General features: G+C 45.8%; 1 protein-coding gene across 2 annotated transcripts; it reads left to right on the top strand.

The window, feature by feature from the left end:
- The first annotated feature begins 1,823 nt into the window (after nucleotides 1-1,823).
- On the top strand, nucleotides 1,824-22,270 carry LOC136659465 (amyloid-beta A4 precursor protein-binding family A member 3-like). 2 transcript variants are annotated; one of them, XM_066636682.1, is made up of 12 exons: nucleotides 1,824-1,993; nucleotides 6,515-6,891; nucleotides 7,218-8,076; nucleotides 9,661-9,700; nucleotides 11,824-11,969; nucleotides 12,804-12,890; nucleotides 14,621-14,779; nucleotides 15,987-16,187; nucleotides 17,270-17,482; nucleotides 18,148-18,267; nucleotides 19,129-19,269; nucleotides 19,900-22,270. In XM_066636682.1, exons 2-12 carry the CDS (start codon nucleotides 6,563-6,565, stop codon nucleotides 19,969-19,971), a joined length of 2,367 nt encoding a protein of 788 aa, XP_066492779.1. In that variant the 5' UTR covers nucleotides 1,824-1,993; nucleotides 6,515-6,562; the 3' UTR covers nucleotides 19,972-22,270. The 2 variants fall into 2 exon arrangements, with proteins under 2 accessions (XP_066492779.1, XP_066492778.1); XM_066636681.1 differs by having other exon boundaries at nucleotides 6,510-6,891.
- Nucleotides 22,271-22,478: the final 208 nt, after the last annotated feature.

Below are 22,478 nucleotides of genomic sequence, written 5' to 3'. Positions count from 1 at the left end.
GATGAATGATTAATGTTTGGCCCACTATGGGAAACGAGTTTGGTATCTGTACTATAATGGCCAGCAACTGAGCCACCAGCAAATAGGAATTGACAAGAACAGTTGGAATGTATGCAGTCTGCACATGCTCAAAGGTATTTTCCTTGTAGTCTGCAGGGGTAAAAAAAGAAAAACAACTTGCTCTTGTAGCTCTTGGTACAAGAGATACTGATCCCAAAGGCCAGAACAGTTACCACAATCGACCAGGGGCAAGGGTCAGAAAAAAAAAAATACTTCTGCTAAGAGACAGTTGAAGTGTTTGGTAGCTAGAGAAGACTTCTGACTCAGAAGCCTGCACACTGAATTTGTGACTAGTGATCAGTCCTAAAAAGCAGACTGTTTTGCTCTCCCTATAAATGAACTAGCCACCCCACAGCTCTCCCATTTTGTAATCAAATTATTTACTTCTATCCATACTGCCATACATGATTGACTTTAAACCAATTGGACTAATTGCTCTCAATTGGGCCCTGCAATGAAGGCTCCCCCCACACCAGTATAATGTAGTCTTGTATGCAATTTTATATTAAGATGAGATCCATTTGGTCCATTAACTCACAGGCACTTTTTAAGAGCAACTTTTGATCGCTTTCCATTTTACTGTAGAGCAGGGGTGTCCAAACATTTTGGCAGGAGGGCCACATTATCTCTCAGACACTGTGTCGGGGGCCAGGAAAAAAAGAATCAATTTACATTTAAAATTTGAATTAATTTGCATAAATGAATTCATTAGAGATGGAACTTATATGAATGAATGAAGGTCTTGCAATAGCTCATGGCCTATAAAAGGCCTTGCATAAAGCAAGGCCAACCTTTCCTTCACTGCCACTGCTATATCACAGACATGAAACAGCAAGTAGTGGAGGGAGCCCTCATCCCACAGCTCAGGAGAGAGGTTGAACAGTCGTCCTCATGCTGAGAGCAGTTGCATTGGGCCAGCATGGGCTCTAGCAAGTCTCTGGAGGGCCAGAGGCTCATTGGTGACTGGGGGCTCCCCGAGGGCCTGATTGGGAGCCCCCGAGGGCCACAAGTGGCCCCCGGGCCGGGGTTTGGGCACCCCTGCTGTAGAGAGTCTCTATCAATTTTATTTTATATATCTAAGATTCTACAGACCTTGGCTGTGAACCTGGGGCCCCACAAAAATGTTTCCAGTTGACCCAGAGCTACTAAGGCCAACCCTGCTTCCAAACCCCAAGTCTCAGCCCATGCTGGCTCAGTTTAAGGCCAGCATTAAGGCCCAAGGCCCCATGTCAGCAGATGTTTCTGGATGGCGCTTATATTTTCAGGAGTGACAATAATAACACCCTCATGGATTTTTAAAGAGAATTCAATCCTTGCCTCCCAAGGCAACTTGATCTGCACAGGTGATTTTCCAAGCCCTGCAGCATCTGACAAAGAAAACAGGTTAAACTTGAGCAGGGTATTGTGTTTGCACCAGAAAGTGCAGCTTTTGGTTTGATCACTGTGGGAAGGAATGCACAGCTTGACTTAAAATAGAAAACCTCTTTTTAACTAACTGAAACAAGATCAGGGATACATTTCGGTTGGTTCAGCTTCTGATTTTTGGGAAAGGAATTTGCAAACTTCTGGGTGACACAGCATTGCTCATTACTTGGAAAGGAAAAATAGCCAGGCTTCCACTGCTTGGAAGTTGGTGGAAGTTGGTTTCTGGCACCTGGGTCCAAGGACAACCACTATCCCCACCCCAAAAAACTACATCTCCCAGAATCCTTTTTTGAGCTCGTGTTCCATCTGGGAGGACAAGTAACAGGAAGAGAGTAGAGGAGAGAAAAAGTGGCAGGCTGGACTTTTGAATCTGAGCAGTCCTGATCCGGAGTGAGTGGATCTGATCCTGGCTATGTCTGGAGCAGTTCCACCAAAGAGGCTCTGAAGACACTGCAGCCCACAAAGAGTTAAATCCCTTGTGCAGTCTTCTCTGAAACTTTTCTTAGAAGTAAGTTTGCACAGAAAAAGTTTCTATTCTTGTCTTTACTGAAGGAGGAAAGGGGTATGCTTGGATGGAAAAACTTGGTTTGGTCTTGTTTGAGGGTGCAATCCTGTGTATACTTACTTGGAGGAGGTAAGCCCATCAAACTCAGTGGAGTTTATGGGGGAATAGGAATTGTCTGCATTAGACTGCAATCTGAAACCCACTTCACTTAGAAGCTAATTCTACAAAGGTTAACGGGATTTACTTGCAAGAAATTGTGCTCAGGCTTGCAATCTCGCAGCCTAAACACGTGTCCTCGGTAGTATGATTTCAGAGGGGCTGACTTCCTTGGAAGTAATTTGAGAATTGCAACAATAGTAGATACACTAACAGCACAATCCTAATTATGACTATTCAAAAGTAAATTACACTGTATTCATTGGGGCTTACTCCCAGGAATGTGTGTAGAGGATTGCAACCTTACTCTGGGAGTAAACCATCCCCCCCAACCCAGTGGGACATCTGAGTAGGCATGCATAGGAATTGTGCTGCATATTCCAGTGACAACAAGACTTTAAAAAAAATCTGCTTTAAAATGTATGTGAGTTCTTCACATAAATGAGATGTGCAGCTAATATATTGCACAGGCCTGGGAAGCAGAGAGTGTAATTAAAAGTGCAATCCTAAAGCATGTTTACTCAGAAGAAAATGTGTGTTCAGCAGAACTTAGTCTTGGGTAAGCGTGCTGAGAATTGCAGCTTTAATCCTTACAATAGCCTTTAAAAAGGCAATTGAAATCAATAACCAATTCTTATTTCTCTATTTCAGTGGGGAAAAACACAAACCCAAAATGTGCGCATTTCCTTCCTTAACTAAGGCGTGACCAAATCTATTTGTTGTTGTTTTTCCCTAGATTTAGCCTGCCACGTTCACTGTATGCTTGTGCCCTGAGTGGTTGATGGCACTGTAGATCACAGAGTAAATACTCGGAATTGCTTCAGAGCTGAAAACTAACTTTCCATCAAGTTGTGGCTTAGCTGTTTCTGTTACACAGTGTGATTTTTAAGCAGGTTTACTCAGAACCGAACCCTGCATTGTTCAGTGGGACTTACTTTCAGGCAAGCATGCGTAGAAGTTTAGCCTTGCAGCACAAGCCTATGCATGTCAGAAGTAAGTTCTGTTGTGTTCCATGGGGCTTACTCCCAGGAAAGTGTGCATAGGATTGCAGCTTTTAGACTATAGCTCTTGAAGTCTCCTGGGCCAGTAGGTTGGTAAGTTTTAGTCTTACAGAGTTCTTTGCTTGTTTTTTTTTTTGCTACAGCAGACTTGCTACGAGGATTCCAATCTTTCTAGAATTAGAATTTTTAAAAAAGTTTTCCTTTTTATATTTGCATTTTTATATTGTCTTAATTTTCATGGCAATATGTATGGATGTAAATTTTATAGATTTAGGGAAATCCATACTTTAGTCAGGACCATGGTTTAGGACAAGGGTGTCAAACATAAGGCGTGGGGGCCCGGATGCCCCCCCCAAGCTTTTTATCCAGCCCTTAGGCTCTCAGCTGCTGAGGTGCTACTGCTGAAACGGCAGCCCACATGAAAACTGGACGTTCCCAAATCTTGAAATATGATCAAGATTTGCATATTTTCTCTTCTGTCATTTGTAGTTAATGAGTTTCTATATGAGAACAAGGTCTGATTTCTGGCCATTAGGTGCTTAATGATGTCACTTTCTCCTTAATGACATCACTTCCGGCCCTCAGCAGGAGCCCTGTATGCTAACTTTGGCCCTCTGTATGAAACGGTTTTGACACCCCTGGTTTAGGATGTGAGTATTTCAGGAGCAGGAGAGATGGTGAAAGAAGGAAGAGAGGCTGGCTCCCAAGTGGAGTTTGCTGGCTTTTTTGGCAGACTGCTTTTGCACAAGCTAGAGCTTCTGCTTTTCTTCCGTAGGATCCCATGTTTGATTCATGGCATCTCCAAGTAGTGCTGAGAAAGACCCTTACTTGAGATCCTGAGCTGCTGGAATAGCTTAATATATATCTTTAACTGTTGCTTGATTTCCAGCAGTGATTAGGCAATGATGTTAATCTTGAATACCACAAAACCTTTGTTTGTGGATTTCTGGAGGTCAAGCCATTGTCAAAGTCACAAGAACAGGCCAGCCAATTTTTTCTGCTTAGTTGGCAACCCTCAGCTACTTTGGACACATTTCGTTACCTTCATATGTACTGAAAAGTGAAAATTTGAAAGAAGTCCTTCCCTTAATATTACAATTGTATATTTGGTGTTTTCCCCCTTTTTCCCCCTCGCTCTCTTCCACTTCATTTAACATCTCAAGAGGCTGACAGAGCTGATGTTCTGCTAATATGCAGATATATTTACATTGAATTGATTAGCTGTATGCCCCTCTCTCCTGAGCTTTAGGTGCTTTTGTAAAACTCATCTGTCCACAAAGTTGGCTTCAGTTGGTTGATTGGACATCTGGCTGTTTAATCCTACCAGAACCGATTGTTCTGTTTTTGTAATGATAGCTTAATTAGTTTTTTATGGGAGGTTTAGACTGCAATCCTATCCACACTTACCTGGAAGTAAGCCCAATTGACTGTAACGGTACTTATTTCTAAGTAGACATGCATAAGATTGGGCTCTTTAAATTATGTTGGATCTCTGTTTTGGAATACTGTATGTGGCTAGGAAATATGTTAACTGGGATGGTCACCCAGAGAAGGATGCCTTAATCATGTCTTCGTTAACTGATTAACAGCACACTCGTATGCATGAATGTGTGCGCTTGGCAGTCAGTCCCGCTGAACTCAGTGGGACTTAGAGCCCAATCCTGAGGGCTAGGAGTGTCGGCGCTGCTGCTCAGTGCTGGTGCTGGGTGCCATAAAGCATAGTTGCGGCACCTGCAGAGGAAGGGCCATGGCCACCAGTCGGCGTTGAGCCTCAGACTGGGCAGACAGCACTCCTGCAGCACCAGCCGGTGGTGAGTATTTTTGGGGTGAGGGGGAGGCATGGAGTGGGCAGAACGGGGTGGAAGGAGGGGAAGATTGGACTTGGGAGGGGGACGGAGACAGCTGCAAGCTTTGCCGCCAAATCCTAATCTCACTCCTGGCCTGGGCAGCCTGACACAAGCCTCATTGTCTCTGTGCCAATTCAAAAGTGGATACAGATCCGAGGAGACTCATTGATGTTGTGGCTCCATTGCCGAGACTCCTGTTGCTAGCCTGGTGCCCTTTGGATCCGGTAGTCTCCATTTTGACACTGTTGGAGTCGTGGGTGCCGGGAAGTTTAGGATTGGGCTGTGAATGCCCTTGTAAGTGTGTTTAGAATTACAGCATAGATCTGTGTGAGTCTGCATATGAATGAAACTGGTTATGAGCATTAGGGGAAAAGGAGTCATTTTTTTTCTAGAGGATGTACCCATAAGTTGTAGCTAACATTGCCATAGGAGAAGCTTTTCTTCTTGTGTAAGTGAAGAAGAGGATCCCTCCTGCATGAGAGAGGAGTATCTCTGCTAAAATGACACTAGCCAGCTGTGAGTTCTGTAAATACTTGTATTAAAAAATAATTAATAGCATTTTTAGAAAAAACAGTCTTCTGTTTGCTAAATGAGGATTAAAGATTTTAAATTTTGTAATCAACTAACCATTGTAGCCCTCAAACTAATGAACTCAGATGGAGTTATTTATTGTTTCCTTAACCTGTCTTTTTTTATTTGTTTGCTACCTTAAGAATTTTACAAAAATCCCAATTAATCATATTGATAGATGGTAGATGCCATCTTAGGAGAGGCAATCCTGCCGGCTAAGGAGATGGCAAGGGAATAGCAACCTTCTCATGCCTGGAGGTCCTGCTCAGCCTCCCTTTTTGGCTTCTGTGATGTCACCAGGTTTTACCTGTATGGTTTCAAATGTCACATGCTTGAGGACTAGCAATACACTCCCTTTTCAAAAACATACAGTCAAGATGTATGGTAGATAACTCTTCTTGAAACCAAATTCTTTGCTTGTTTATGTTTCCTGCCCTTCTTCCAAGACATTTAGGGCCCAATCCTATCCAACTTTCCAGCACTGATGCCGCTGTGTGCTGTATCCTGAGGTGGGGAGGTAAGTCACGAAGACCTCCACAAGGTAAGGGAACGTTTGTTTGCTTATGTCAGAGCTGTATTGCGACTAAATTGGTGCTGGAAAGTTGGATAGAATTGGGCTCTTAATGAGGTATACCTAAATTATCCTTGCAAAACAACCCTGGTTCATTGAATGACACTAAGAGCTAGCTATCTACTGGCATTTGTGATTCAGCTGGGATTTGAACTCAGATTTCCTGGTTGTAATGCTATTATTAATAATGATGTTAATGTTACCTTTCCTTTAAAGTTCTTAGGACAGTATGTTTGTTCCCCTGTTATCCTTACAACAACCCTTTGAGGGAGATTGGACTGAGATAGCAGGGCTAGCTATCCATTCAGTGGTCTGTCTCCCTGGTATTGTCCAAGTGCAGCCACTACACCAGATGTGTCACTTTTGTTTTCAAGTGTAGGGCTGTTCCTGTCTGGACCTAGGCAAGTGTTCGTGACTGACGGTTAACATGGACTTCAAGACAGACGCAACTGTGGAAGCACCTCGTGAGCCCCTGGACCCCCCTCCCATGGATTTAGAGGAGAACAGGGAACAAGAGGAGGAGGAGCTCCCTTCTGAAACTGGCAAAGACATACCCTCCATTCCTCAGCAACCCAGCTCCCCTGGAAGCAGTTTACAGGCCGTTCCAGTGCCCCTAAACATGACATCTGGGCTCTGTGGTCCTGGAGCTGCTAAGAGACAAAGTGGCCTAGATAGCACAGAGGGGCGCAAATGGTTTTTGGACCCCCAAGACTCTGACCCCCAGAGAACTACAGAAGAGCGTGTTGTAGACTCCAGGTAAAAGCTTCAACTTTTTTGCTATTTAATTCCCTTTATTTCTTCTGCTGCTTCTTCTGCTACTGCCAAAGCCACTAGAGCACAGTTTGTCAAACTTCTGATGAGGAACAAACTAGATGAGATGTTGAACACATATTTGGGACCTGTGTGTCTCAGGGAGTGGAGGTCCTCCTAAATGCCAGCCATGGGAGGGCAGGGATTAGGACTAGGGCATGAAGTCAAGGGGAGGGGATTGAACCCTTTGCCCCAATTGCAGACTTGATCTGATCATCCCTCCGCTACTCAATTTATTGTTGGAGGAGGCTAATCTTTTCTGTTTTCTACAGCAGTAACATGATGGGAACCGCGGGAGATGGCGCCGATGCTGCAGCCCAAAATCTTAGCGGAACTTGGATGAGGAGTCCAGACACGGACTTGGAGGTGGGGAGCACCCCCCAACTTCCACTTGGCATTAATCAGGGTGAGCTGCTGATGGAGTTAGAGGGAGAGGATGCCCCTGAGGCTGACCACATCCAGCTGCAAGGCCTCCTTGCTCAACTGCAGAGACTCAGCCCCACTTTCCATGATAGCTCTCCCACCTCAGAAGATGGGCTGCTGCCTGCCTCAGACGGCGAGGAGGGACTCATTTTGGATGGAGACAAGAGTCCGTTGCTTCAGTCTGCTGCCCAGCACCAGTGCCAGGAGGATTGTGCCCCCTGTCCCCTGCACATTGCCATGGGGCATGGCCTGGGAGCGGCTTCCCATCGGCTCCTGCAGCCCACTGATGAGCCGAGGGGCCAGGATAACCCCAGTTTACTTTCTGCTGAGACCGATCGTGAGGCCGTGCTGAGCCTTTTGAGCTACGAAAGGGGAACCCCTGCAGAGCTGGACACCCCAACACCCCTGGCCCGCTTGGATGCAGTGGCCAGAACAAGCTGCCAAGTGGCCCCACCCCAAGCGAGTGCCATGGCACCAGTGACCCTGGGGTTTCCTGAGGGGCCTCCGGATTCTGCCTCTGGTGGTTTGGAAAGAATGGAAAGGAGAGGACCTTGTCGGTGGTTTCAGAGACAGGGTGACAGTCAGGAGGACCAGGCCTCATTGGACACTAGCTTGGAAGTCAACAGTTGGGAGAACCCCCGAGGGTGGATGGCACCAGAACCAGGATCAAGCCACGGGGATGAGCCACCTGGCAGACCAGAGATAGCTGTGAGCATTCAACTTGCATGAATTCTTACTGGGAGTGCTGGCAAAATTGGTCTTGGTTGTTCTGAGAAAAATGGTAACCACCATGGAGGAATTCATTCTCACACACACACTTTTTTCCCCCCATGTGGTTACCATTTTTTTTTTACCCACATTGCTACCTGATGATGCTGCATCCAGAACATCTAGGTCATGAAAATGGGTGCTGTGAGGAGGCAGCTTCACAATGGTGCTCCAGCTGGAGCCTCCTGTTACAAGTAAGAAAGGCAGTGTAACCTGATGAAAACAAAAACAAAGGTGAATTAAAATAAGAGCAAAACAAAATCATCAAATGAATGAATAAGGCAAGCAATAAACAGGGAAGGGTGTAATTTTTTTTGCCCTAAACACCCCTAGCTAATGGATATGACTTTACATTTTGGGGAAGTTAGGAGCCTGCAGTGGGACAAGGGGAATGTAAAGTTGGAGGAGCAAGAGTGCATACGTGCTGACTTGGCTGACTTACTTAGAGCCATTATTTGCAATCGCCCTCAACCCCCTCTCTTTCCTGAGTCTTTTGCAGTAGCACAGCTACGAGGGGCAGGGTGGTGAACTGCAGGTGTTGTAATGTGTCAGGAGGGGCCGTTATGGGAGAGGCTGGTTACATGGCGCATTGCGGTTCTGACCATGGCACCCCCCATAACTACACTACTGGTCTTTTGACATGCGCAAAGGACCTGGGAGAGGAGGGTGTTGTCTCATTTTCAGTGGAACATGGGGAAGGGGAAAAAAACTAGCAGGACCCTCTACTACTGTTGAGATGGACTCTTGCTGTTTCTTCTCTTAAGAAGGCAGGTGAAACAAGTCCTCTGGAGAAGAGATCTGTGTGGTGTTGGGTGTCCTGCCCACCATAGGTCTGGGAGCCTTTGCTCCGGGTGAGCTGACAAGCAGCTTTGCGGATGCCAAACCTCCCACACGCCCCACATACCTCCCTTCTGTTGGGAACTGGGTGGTGGGGGATGTTGAGAAACGGGAGGCCCTACAAATATAGCACAATCATATGCATGTCTACTTGGAAGTAAGCCCAGTTTTGTTCAATGGGGCTTATTTCCGTGAATGCGTGTAAAAGACTTTGGCCACAGGGTTCCAAAAATAATTAGGTAATATTATAATTCATCATTAACCGTGTTCTTTATTAAGGTCCAAAGGAGTACTGTGTCCACTGCCACTACTCTCAAACCGAAGGTGGCAATGAGAACAAGCAAGGGGGGAATCCTCCCTGCTTCCCCCCCCCCTCACAAGCACACTTGAATAAGAACTTATCCAAATGGAAATGATTTTTAGTTGATAAATTGACTAACAGCCCAAGCCTGTGCACATCTATACAGAAGTAAGTCCCAGTGGAAAATCTGTTCCCAGGTGAACATATTTAGGATTGCAGCCTCAATGTTGCAGCTGTAATTTAAGTCCAGTTATAAAAGGGGGAGGTGGGGGACAAGATACAGAAATGTTGAGCATCCAACTTCTAAAAGCAGACTCCTGTACTTTGTGTTTCTGCTACCTTTGTTCTTGCTTTAGACAATGCTATTTTTTCTCTCTCTTTAACAGAAAAAAACTGATTTGTCTTCCTTACCAGCTTACAAGGAAGGTGAGTGAGGAATTTTGGTTCCCAGAGGCAGAAGTCAGGTCTGTGTGTGGATTTAATGAGAAAGGAAATAGGGCTCTCTGTACCAATAGATGTTAAAGCAAGTCTCTTGTTATGTTCTGAAAGTGCTATGGCAAATTCATGGAAAACAGGCCATCAGCTGCTGGTGTCGTAATAGTTAGACTGCCTCTGACCATGGAGGTTTTGTCTATCCATCTTTGAATGTCAGTTACCGAGGCACAACAGTGCCTTCATCCTCTGCTTGTGGACTTCCTGGAAGTTGGACACTAGTTTGAGCTTTGGTCTAATGCCAGGTTTGCTTGCATAGGCTTTTGTTTACTCTTCTCATGTCTGTGTTGCAGTCTCTCATCCCATTTTTTGAGCACTGTCTTTACACTGTTTAGTTTTTAATTTTTCACATTTTTAACGCTCTTCCTCCAAGAAACTCAAGGGGGTGTTCATGACTCCTCCTCCTTTTATTCTCACAACAGCTTTGCAAGGTAGGCAAGAAGAAAAGATAGTGATAGGACCAAGGTCACATATTATGTGCATGTTTTCTGCCTCTGATTCTCCCACAGCCCTGTGAGGTAGGTTGGACTGAGAGAGAATGGAGCTACCCAGTTTGCTTCATGGCTAAGTGGAGACTTGAACCCAGCTCTCCCTGTTCAAAGTCCAAAGTTCTGTCTACTATGTGGCATGAACACTACTGTTTTATCTCTTGTTTTAAATTTAATCTTTTGTTATCCTTCTTCCAAAGGGCTCAGAGTGGCTTGAGGCAGTGGTTCTCAAACTGGGGCGTGATGACACCCCAGCCAGAGATCCCTGGCCTCTGCCCCATTAAGGGTCGGGGAGGGGGGAAGGCAGCGATGCAATCTGCTGGATCATGCTGCTTTAGAGGGGCGCAGGGGCTTGCTGCCACTTATCAGAGCCTGCAGCAGCCTCCCGGGGAGGTGCGGGGAGCCACCGCGCCATCCTCTGCAGGGCTCCCCCTGCTGTGGAGACCCTCAAAATTGTGATTGTGACCACTTCTGGTTTCGTGAACACAAAATCAGAAGTGGTTGCGATTGCAATTTGGTGGGTCTCTGCAGTGTGGGGAGCCCTGCAAAGGCTGGCACAGGGGCTCCCTGCACCCCCAAGAGGCTGCTGCAGGCTCTGGTAAGTGGTAGCAAGCCCCGGTGCCCCTCTAAAGTGGCACGATCCAGCGGATCACGTTGCTGCATTCCCCCCGCCCCTGCACACACTGCGGCTCAAACACTCCCTGAGAGTTTGAGAACCACTGGCTAGAGGGTTCCTTCTTCTCCCTGATTTACCCTCACAGCTAACCTGTGAGGTAGATTAGGCTAACCGAGGCGGCTGAGTGGAGAGGGGGCTCCCTGTCCCAGCCATTACACTGAATTGTCGGCCTGCTGGCAGGGATTTTGGTATCATAAGAGCATAAAAAGAGGCTTGCTGGATCAGGCCAAGGGCCCATTTATTCCAGCTTCCTGTATCTCACAGTGGTACATCAGATGCCTCTGGGAACACACAAGACAACAAGATACCTGGATCCAGTTGCCACTCCCTTGCACCTGACACTCAGAGAAAACCCAGAGGCTGCATACAGTTATCATGCCACGTAACCTGTGATGAGTTTTTCCCTCCATAATTCTGCCTAATCTCCTTTTAAAGGCATCTAGGTCAGGTGCTGTCACAACATCCTGTGGCAAGGAGTTCCACAGGTTAATCACGTGCTGGGTAAATAAATATTTCCTTTTTTGTTCTGATCACCCTGCCAAAGTCAATCTTGGTGAATGACCCCTGCTTATGGTATTGTGTGAGAGGGAAATATCTTCCTTCTATCCATCCCTTGCATAATTTTATATTTTTGGTTATCAGTAGTATAAACCACCTAATACATTTTCAGATGCTTGAAAAAATGCTACAGTACTGCTGTATCGTGGAACTAGGTCAATAGGAGCTTGAAACAAGTCATGGAGCATTGTTGCAGACCGCATTTGGCTCCAAATTATTCTCAGGAGAGCTAGAAACTTTTGAGTTGAGTTGGGCTAACATTGTGGAACCTGTGGATAATTCTATATGTGTTTTCAGTACTATGTCATTAAACTCCTTCATCATGGTTGTCTCAGTACCAGGTCCCTGTGAGCCTGAGGATCTGCTGGATGGAGTGATTTTTGGGGCCAAGTATCTGGGCTCCACTCAGCTGGTCTCAGAGAGAAACCCTCCCACCAGCATCCGCATGGCCCAGGCTCAGGAAGCTGTGGACAGGATTAAGGTGAGACAGTGACCTGAGAGATGCTTAGCTTCAGCGGTGCGTTGCTCTGTGGGTTGTGGAGGGAGGGGTTGGTGGTTAGCAAGGCGTGTTTTATGGGAGGGCTCCTTGTCCAAGAGAAACCTCCTTTCTCTTCCTCATGACTACTCCAGCTTCCAAGATATGCTTCTCTGGATTAGTGAGGGGAGCAGAGACAAGAGAGGGCTGTGCCTTTGTGTTCCATTTGCAGCTTCCCATTTGGGGCATCTGATTGGCCATTGTGACAAACAAGATATTAGCTCAGATGGGCCATTTGTCTGCTCCAGCAAGGTTCTTTTTATGGAGGCCTATCAATGGTTATTTGCCATGGGAGTTGAGTGGAACCTCCATGTTCATTCTGTCCTTGAATCCACTTGCTGTGGGAAGGAAAGGCGGGGGAGGCCTGTTGCCTTCATTTTCTGCTCATGAGTTTTTTAGAGACACTTGGTTGACCAGTGTTGAAAACTGGATATTGGCTGTGTGAGGCCTTTGTCTTGATCCTGCCATGCTCTTCTGACAGAGGCCTGCCATTAGTCATGATAGCCAAATAGGACCACCATGTATGGGGTAGTCTTCTCTGACTACTAAATGCTGGGTCAGGGGAGAGGTGTTGCCTTCATGCCCTGCTGGTGGGCTTCCCTGAAGCATCTTATGGCCTACAGTGGGGGCCCTAATGGACCCTTGGTCTGATCCAGCTAGGCTCTGAATCTTATCTTCTGTGCAGTGGGCATCATGTTCAGTAGTGGGAATAGGACTCAAGCATTCTGTCTCTCAGCAGCATCCACTTCTGTTCCTGACAACATTTGCATTGTGGTACAGGCACCAGCAGGCGAATCACAACCCATGACTGAAGTGGACCTCTTTATCTCCACGCAGAGGATCAAGGTCCTGACGGCAGACTCACAGGTGTGACTCCGGAAATGACTGTAGTTGTTACTGTGTCTCATGTTTCACCAAAGCGAATGTTCAGATGAATTCCTGAAAGCTGCATCCCGGAAGACATTTGGTCTGACATACAGCCTAAATAGGAAACGGTAGAGAGCAAGGCACTTAACTGACTAGTTACTTTGTACTTCAGAATGCTCTCTAACATTTCACAGATGAAAATGGGGGCACTCTTATATTACCACTGTTAGTTATATCAAGGATCACTGCTTAGATTGTGTCTTCCCCCACTTGACTACACAGTGCTCTCTGCTGTATACATTTTTGCTCTGCAATAGCCTATCCTCTGTTGATTTAGTCTTGGAGGACACACTGTGTGTGTTTGAGTGAGAAAGAGAGTGATTCTGTACTTTCCAAGTTTCCCAGTTTGGAGGCAGTTCAAGCCAGGATACTAAAACTGTTCTTCAGGTTAAAGATGTTGTAGAAAAATGTTCATCTTACATAGGTGATCAACAGTTCAATTTTGGCAGGTGCAGACTGCCAATGCCACGCACTGTATGTGAAATAGTTGATTTGTGTACCGCCTGGCACATGAGCATCTATGCAGGCACCCTAGAGATGAGATGCATTATTTCCCCCTCTCTGAGGTGTAACTTCTAGACCAGGGGTCTCTAAACTTTTCGACCAAAGGACCACATCAAATATCTGGCACAGTGTCAAGGGCCAGAAAAAAAAATTTAAATATAAAATTTAAATAAATATGTTAGAGATGGAACTTAGATGAATGTATGAATGAATGAATGAATGGGCTCAAATTTCTAGGATTTATTCAAGCACCAATACACATCACAGAAATAAAACACATAATTAAATGGACCCCCATTCCCCCACCCCACAAGCACAGGTCTGGTCATGTTTAGTCAACTGTGCCAGAGGCTCTCAGGGGACCAGAGGCTGGCCACAGGCCAGATAGAGGCTTGCTGCGGACCACATCTGTTCCTTGGGCCAGGGTTTGGAGACCCCTGTTCTAGACTCTGGGGAGGCAGCTGAACCCTGAAGAATGACAATTTTGTAAGGTCAAAATGGGGACTTTGAGAGCCTTACAACAGAGTAAGAGGAAGCATGAGGCAGACCTACAGTGCAATCCTATGCATGTTTACTCAGAGGTAAGTTTTGCTGTATTCAGTGGAGTTTCAACTCCTAAGGAAAGTGTGTTTAGCATTGCAACCTTAATCAGGTTAGACTGTGCTTATGGCTGTAATGGAAAAACATAATTATCCCACAACAGTTCAGAACAGACGTCAGGAGCTGTAGTGCTTGAAAATGGCTGGCTGCACATTGTGCAACACCCTAATGTTCATGCGCATCCATTGACATGCATCGGTGCACCAGAGACGCGATGTGCCCATCCCTTGTTCAGAGTTTCAGGTTAAGAAGCACTTACTTGCGAGGGAGCTCAGCCCTGATGAATGACAGCTCAGGCGAGGCAACCTGATAAGATCTGAACAGAGCATTCCACAAGGGCAAAAGCCCAGGACAGTGACTGAGCAGGGAGGGGTACAAGTAAATGGGAATAATCCCTGGTACATATGGACAGCTGGAGCGTCTGGTGGCTCCTTGGGTTTTGTTCAAGGCAGAGCCCTAATTTCCACTCACTATCGCTCGGGTTTGGGCCCCATGGCAAAGATGCATCCTGGCAATTGGTAACTTCGGCCCCCCCTGACCTCTCTCTCTCTCCCACCTCATCCCAGGAAGCCATGATGGACCATCCGCTGCAGACAATCTCCTACATTGCCGACATTGGGAATATTGTGGTACTGATGGCCCGTCGGAAACTGCCTCGCCAGGTGGCCTCTTCTGCTGAGAAGCAGCTGTACAAAATGATCTGCCACGTCTTCCACTCAGCTGATGTGAGCTTGGGGCAAGAACCTCAGGGGCTATGGGTGTGCTTGTCTGTGTGCAAGCCTATATATATATATATATATATTCTTACCTTCTTCATGAACAATTTGGATAATAAGCTTAGAATCTATCATTATGTATTTGCCATTGTAAGTGGTTCCAGGTTCAGAGACCGCCTACCTCTGAATTCCAGGTGCTAGGACAGCTTCTTTCTTCCCAGACTCTGGTCTGAAGGCATATGCTGCAATTGCCTTGCTAAAGCTAACCAGTGTTATGCCTGGTCAGAACCTGGATGGGAGACTGTTTGAGTGCAGCTTCTTTCTTAGGAGCTCCCAGAATCCTAAATTAGTTGGACCAGCAAGGCAACAGCAATATTCTGTTGTATGTAAGAGAATCAATCAGTAAGTTTCTGCCTCTTTTTTTTTCTCTTTTTCCAAATAACTCAACAGTGAACAAAGAAACTTCAAATAATAACTTCAAGATGGTGTTGTGGTTTAGGAGTTGGACTTAGTCCTGAAATAGCCAGGTTCAAATCCCCCCTCTCAGCAGTGGAGCTTCCTGGGTGACCTTGGATCAGTCACCATCTCTCAGCCTCACCTACTTCACAGGATTGTTGTGAGGACAGGAGAGAAGGAATAATGTACACCACCTTGAGCTCCTTGAAGGAAGGGTGGTATAAAAATGTGGAAAATAATTGCAGATATTTATTAACAATTTATTGAGAACAATCTATTGACAGCCATTAGTCAACCTTCATGTTTGGGGCAGTCTACCTTTGGATGCCTAGGGGTCAAATGACAGGGAAATTGTTGCCTTGGTGTCCTGCTTTTGAGCTTCTTGGTGGTATCTGACTGACTACTGTGGGAAACAGGAATGCTGGGCTAAGTGAACCTTTGGTCTGAGCCAGCAAGGGAGTTTATCTTCTAGACAGTAGGAACTATTTGCCTTGGTTTCTGGTCCTTATGACCATAAAGAAAAATGCAGGGACAGGGAGGCTAGAGGGTAGAGTGCAGAGTGGGTGGTATGCCTAACTTAGCTTCTTGTCCCTTCTCCAGGGATGTGGAAGAAACAGTTACATGGATAAGTGAGCCATAACGCTCGGCTTGGAGTAGAACATGGATTATTTTGTTCCTAATGACATGCAGTGAACTTCTCTTTGAGGCATCAGCCATTCCCATACCAGTATTTACCATCTTGTGACCTTCTGTTTCTCAGGCCCAGCTGATAGCCCAAGCCATTGGCCAGGCCTTCAGCGTGGCTTACCAGCATTTCCTGCGCGCCAGTGGTATTGACCCCAGCCAGCTCAATCCCCAGCAGTACAATGAGGGTGAGGATGATGATGAAGCTCTGGCTAAAGGGGAAGAGCAGTACAATGGGGATTTGGCTCACTTCTCCAAGCAAGAGAACTGTAAGAAAGTAAGACTGGATAAACTCTATTGTTTGAAGGGTGGGTGGGGGGAAGAGGTGAGAGGGCCAGCAGAAGGCAAACATGTGGAGGTAGTGTGATGTTCTCACTTGTTGGAATCAAACTGGAGGGAGAGGCACCCCAGGTTCAAATCACCAGTGTGCCTTGAGGTGGACTTGCCTTGACAAGTTACTGCCTCTCAGCTGGCCAACTGGGCAGGGTTGTTGTGGCTTGAATGGAGTAGCTCCAATGGTTGTGTCCTGGGTGCAGATACAAAAGGGGATACATTCTGACATAAGATTATTGTGCCTGCGTATACCGCCACCACCGCCATAACCGTGTTTCAGATAAGATTCATTGAACCCTAGAGTTGGAGAGGGTGTTGTAGGCCATTCAGCTCAGCTCCCTACCCAAGTGCAAGAATTCCAGAGCACAAGTTTCCCCAACTAATAGCTGTCAAACTCCGCTTGAAGATTTTTTGGGAGGGAGAGCGCACCCAATCCCTTACCTGGGAAATTGGTTCCATTGTTGAACCACTCTTACTGTTAAGAACTTGTTCAACTGAAATCTCCCCTCCTGCAACTTAAGTCCATTAAGTCTAATCTCTTTGTCCCCTTCAGCCCTTCAGAGATTTGAAAGTGCTGTAAGGTTCCCCTTAGTCTTCTCCAGGCCAAACATAAGCAACTCCTTGAGCTATTTATTGAGGGATTACTCCCAAGATTGCTGGTGCTCCTTGGCCGACTTCACCCTACCAGGAGAGTTTATATAGAGTGATGTATTTTAAGGCATTTTTGACCCTTACTTCCAGATGAACAGAGAGCAGTTAATCCAATCAGCAGAGTGCAACAGGAGACAAAAACAAAAATGAATATGAGAAATATGCCAAAAAATAAAACCCCAGTGGCATAGAAATCACAATCTGGAAATAGCAGGATTAAAAATTCGTGTAAAATTACAGTCTGATGGCCAAAGGGGAGGGGAGAGCTGAATCTGGAGGATCACCTGGGAAAAGCTAGTATCACATCAGTTTCTACAACTTCGTTCTTTGATTCCTCTCTCTTCCTTTTTCCTGTGTTCTGGTGTCACCCTGCAGGTTATCATCCCTAAACAGAAGGGGGAGATCCTTGGTGTGGTGATCGTCGAGTCAGGCTGGGGCTCCATCCTGCCCACAGTGGTTATTGCCAATCTCATGCACAGAGGGGCAGCTGAAAGGTCAGGCAAGCTGAGCATTGGGGATCGCATCATGTCGGTCAATGGGACTAGCCTGGTGGGCTTACCCCTTAGCACATGCCAGAGCATCATACGGGTGAGCAGCCTGAGAATGGGACCTGTGACATTGGAGGGGGCAGGAGAAAAGAGGTCACTTATGGTTTTTATGAACACGGGAATCTGCTTCTTACTGAGTCAGTTGGTCCATGGACCCAGAATTGCCTGCAGCCATTCTCTAGGCTTTCAGATGGGTAATTTCTTAGCACACCCTGGAGATGTCACAGATTGACTCTAAAATCCACATGCCAAACATGTGCTCTGTTGCTGAGCTGTGGGACCTGCTGCTTACTTTGAACAAACTGGCATAGGGATTCAAGTGCATTTGATAATTGTATCAAGCATGTGTAGAAATATCACAAAAGTTTGGAATCCCAATAATATTTTGCCTTTTGTTTTTGTTTCAAACCAAGTTTGTAGTCCTTATGAAATGAAAGACTTGAGTAGTCTTTGGGCTATGTGTAGTGAAATCTCAGGACCCAGAAATGGGGGAGCTGAGCAGGATTTGCAGGGGTCAGAGGTAGGGCTTCAGGGCCACACCTAACCCATCCCCATGACAGCTGGAGCAATGCAGATTTCAGCCAAATGCATCTTGTTTGAAATGGGCATCATTTGAAAAATAAAAAAGACTGGACAAGCTGAGGCATCATGTTTAATGATACAGGCTTCGACTCTCCAATCTCTGTTTCCTTGTTGCCTTCCCAGGATTTGAAATATCAGACCGAAGTGACCTTGAACGTGGTCCACTGCCCCCCTGTCACCACTGCCATTGTTCGGAGACCTGACACAAAATACCCTCTGGGATTCTGTGTGGAAAACGGCATTGTGAGTAATTTAAGTGACATGAATGAGTAGACCAGGTTACCAGCTTAGTGAAGAAAGGGGAAAAACGCACCAAACTTTTCCCAGTTTGGCCGAAGTGGGGGTGATGTATTTAGATCTTCAAGCAGAGGCTCAAAAGGCACCTGCTGGAGATGCTCTAGGACAGGGGTGCCCAAACCCCGGCCCCGGGGCCACTTGCAGCACCCGAGGACTCCCAATGTGGCCTTCAGGGAGCTTCCAGTCTCCAATGAGCCTGTGGCCCTCCAGAGACTTGCTGGAGCCCACACTGGCCCGAGTCAACTGTTTGACCTCTCGTGTAAGCTGTGGGATGAGGGCTCCTTCCACTGCTTGCTGTTTCACGTTTGTGATGTAGTAGTAGCAGCAGCAGCAAAGGAAAGGCCTTTTGTAGACCTTGAGCTATTGCAAGACCTTCATTCATTCAGATAAGTTCATCTTTAATATATTCATTTATGTAAACTTATGTAAATTTATTCAAATTTTAAATGTAAATTAATTCTTTTTTTCCCTGGCCCCCAAAACAGTGTCAGAGATGATGTGGCCCTCCTGCTAAAAACTTTGGACACCCCTGCTCTAGGAGGATTTCCAGCTACAGGCAGGGGGTTGGACTAGAAGATCTTGTGGGAGCACTTTCCAACTCTCATTCTGTGAAAACAGATGGAGAAACCAACAGCTGGAAAACATTTTTCAATAGACCTTTCTTGTCAGGTTTTGGAGTAACTACCTATCCAGACAAAATACAGCCATATGCTTAACTTCTCAGTGCATTCAACATCAATCAGTCCCTGCCACAATCGCATCAAAATGTACATCTTTTTAATACTCCGTTCCCTGTACTCCATCCAGATCTGCAGCCTTATGCGTGGTGGGATTGCTGAGCGGGGTGGCATCCGCGTGGGGCACCGTATCATCGAGATCAACGGGCAGAGCGTGGTTGCTATGCCCCATGAGAAAATCATCCAGATCCTCACACAGGCTGTCAGTGAGGTGAGAGATTGACTCTTTCCCCATCCCATTCTTGAGTCCCAATTAGAGGCTATGGTAGTAACCAGGACTGGCTACATAATTCACATGAGTGAGCAAGCTAAAGCTTCAAGGGGAAAAACACACACACACCCCGCTCTCTCATTTGTCTGAGTGGTAGAAAATAGTTTTAGCTTTAAAAAAATAGAAGGAAATCCAGAGGTAAATGTGGTGTAGAGAGAAGCAGGTAAGTCTGCCCCCACTGAGCTGGTCAGACTAATGAGCCATCCAATAGTTTTATAAGGCCAGGGGCAAACCTGTTGCCTCTTTCACCCAATTTCTGCTGGGTTGGAGGCAATGGAAGTACTTGCCCCATCTGGCCACCTACAGTGGTGGTGCTATAGCTGAACTAAGAGCAGGCGACCACTTTCCACTGCTTGCAAACCAGCACAGCAATGGGCTGTAATTCAGGGGAGGCTCCTGGTTTGCCTGCAGAAAGTCCCATGTTCAATTCCTGGCATCTCCCCTTAGGGCTGGGAAAGCCTCTTGTCTGCAACAGCAGAGAGCTACTGCTTGTCAGTATAGACAATTCCAAGCAACGTGAACCAATATCCTAACTCAGTAAGGCAGCACCGTCTTTTCTCCCTTTTTCAGGTCCACATCAAAACTATGCCTGCATCAACATACCGCCTTTTGACAGGCCAGGAGCAACCAGTTTTTCTCTGAAGGAAGAAGTCCGTGCTCCCTATCCTATGCCTAACATATGTGCACACACACTCCCACAAAAGCCAGATGCTGTCACAAAGTCTCCAATCTTAGCACAGTGGAGATGGTGACACAGGGCTGCCTTTTTTTCTGAACCACAGTAGCAGAATTTAACACAGGCTTGTTTCTGCACTTTAGCTTTCAACAAGGCTCCACCTGGTACTTTCTCCTGAGCATTTGGGCTTTCTTTACAACTACCCCCTTCCTCAGCCAAGACATGCAGCAGAAGGGACAGAGTCCTGAGGGGGCAGAATAGACTGTACCATTTTAAGATGGTGGTGAAGTGTCACATTTTTTAGTGTTACCCTACGTTTTAAAAAATGCTATGCAAGTAGAAAACTGGTATATCATTTTTGCCCTAGATTTCTACTTGCAGGAATTTTTTTTCTAAAGATACAGTATTAAAAAAAAGCATTCTTCTGAACTTCAGATCCTGCTTTTTAGCAGTGTTTGCAGTGGTCTTCCCATCTTGTTGGGTTTAGTAGCAAAAACAATCTCACACTCTTTGAAGTGTTTTCAGCCAGCTGGATGGGTGTAGGATACAAGACAGAAGAGTGATGGATTGTCCTAGATTCAATATGTTTGGCCAGCAAGTGAGGTTATTGCTGAGTAGTATCACTTCAGAAAGAGATTAAAAAATGTGAATATCTCTGGGTCTCTATTATGCTAGTTTTGCAGTTCTGGTCATCCAGTGCACAGAAGAGGAGGTAGAAAGATCTTTGTCATTGGCAGATCATCTTATGTGGTGCAGCACTTCTTAATTTAAGAAATATAACTTTGGCTTCCTTCACAAAACTGACCATAACTGTGTTACGATCCTGCATATGCAGCTGGCTGTTTTAAATTTAAGTTACATTGGTGACAGTGTATTAACAAACTGGATAAGACTGAAAACAGCAGTAGGTGGTTTGGGCCCAGGTAGGCCCCCTCCTTATGCTACCACTTGAACTATAGATGGAGACCTTGCCAGGTGCACATAAAATCCAAAAGGTGCCTTCCTTCTACAGCCCAACTAGCAAGTCATAACTAATTCCAAGATACAGATGTCTAGAATACAAATCACCATGCAAGAGTGTTGGCCCCTGCACCCTGTCTTGTACTATGGCGCCAGCTCTGGGGTAAGAGCAAGGCACCATTCCTACACACACTATCTGCCTTTCTCTTGCGAATGGTAGAGAAATTGTGGTGCTTTGCAACAAGAATAAACACGGTTTGGGTTCTGCTAAACTGATATGCTCTATTAAATGTAAGACTTAACAAGCTGCTACTAAAATTGGGAAGGCCTGTGCTTGTGTTCTCTCTCTCTCACCCCCCCCATCCCCTTTTTGGAAGTGGTCCTGGAAGATTGATGGGAGGCAAGCCCACTGTACCAAGTATCCTGGGTGTAAAAATATAACAAGCACTTCAGTTTTCTGAAAAGCTTTTGACTTCTGCAAGTTTATGCAGGCTGCTGCATTTGGAGTTACTTTGGCCTGGACTAGTACAAATGTAGATATGAAGCAATGGTACATAACACTTAAGATTTTACCTGATGCCAAAGCCTACCCTACAACCTGTTAACAGGCAGCCCTCAGGTTGATTCTCAAAATGGATATCATGGAAATGGAAAAGGTGCAAAAAAGAGTGACTAAAATGATTAGGGGACTGAGGCACCTCTTATGAAGAAAGGCTACAGTGTTTGGGGTGCTTCAGTTTAGAAAAAAGGCACCTGAAGGGGGACATGTTTGACACATACAAAATTATGCAGGGGATGAATAGAGTGGATAAAGAGATGCTCTTTTCTCTTTCACATAACACCAGAACCATGGGACATCTGCTAACATTGAGTATTGAATTGAAAAAAAAAAGATTTCTTTACTCAGCATGTAGTTAGTGTGTGAAACTCCTTGCCACAAGATGTGGTGATAACAGCTGGCCTGGATGCCTTTTAAAAGGGGATTGGAGAAATTTCTGGAGGAAATGTCTATCACGGGTTACAAGTTTTAGATTTTAGAAGTGGGATATCTCAGAATGCTAGATGGAAGGGAGGTCTCTTGTTATCTTGTGTGCTCCCTGAGGCATTTGGTGGGCCAGTGAGATACAGGAAGCTGGACTAGATGGGCCTATGGCCTGATCCAGTGGGGCTGTTCTTAGGCTTGTTTTCTAAAACTAAGCAATGGGCAAATACTGACAGTTAAGATGATAAATGTGATGAAGCTTGTTTCTTAAAATGTGAGCCCAGTAGTAAGATGGTGGGGGAAAGTGAGCTTTGTTTATAATTTAGCAAAAGTGGAAATTTCCTCCCATTCATTATCCTGGCACAATGATATTGCTCATCCACTAGAGAAAAAAAATGTAACTTAGCTGAAAAGGATTATTTATTCCAAGGCACATACAACTAGCAGAGGAGGGTCTTCTCTGGCATCTCTGCCCCAGAGGAACAAAGGAACTATGCCCACCCTTTTAAGGCAACCAACCAGAGAGCCTTT

This window comes from Tiliqua scincoides, chromosome 8 (genome assembly GCF_035046505.1).
Source record: "Tiliqua scincoides isolate rTilSci1 chromosome 8, rTilSci1.hap2, whole genome shotgun sequence".
In the NCBI taxonomy this organism is placed as follows: domain Eukaryota; kingdom Metazoa; phylum Chordata; class Lepidosauria; order Squamata; family Scincidae; genus Tiliqua; species Tiliqua scincoides.
This window is presented reverse-complemented; position numbering and strand designations above follow the sequence as displayed.

Coding starts and splice junctions, on each gene's coding strand:
- LOC136659465 (XM_066636682.1), top strand. CDS start 6,563: ATGGACTTCAAGACAGACGCAACTGTGGAAGCACCTCGTGAGCCCCTG. Junction 11,970..12,803: donor AAGCTGTGGACAGGATTAAG/GTGAGACAGTGA, acceptor ATTGTGGTACAG/GCACCAGCAGGCGAATCACA. Junction 19,270..19,899: donor TCACACAGGCTGTCAGTGAG/GTGAGAGATTGA, acceptor TCCCTTTTTCAG/GTCCACATCAAAACTATGCC.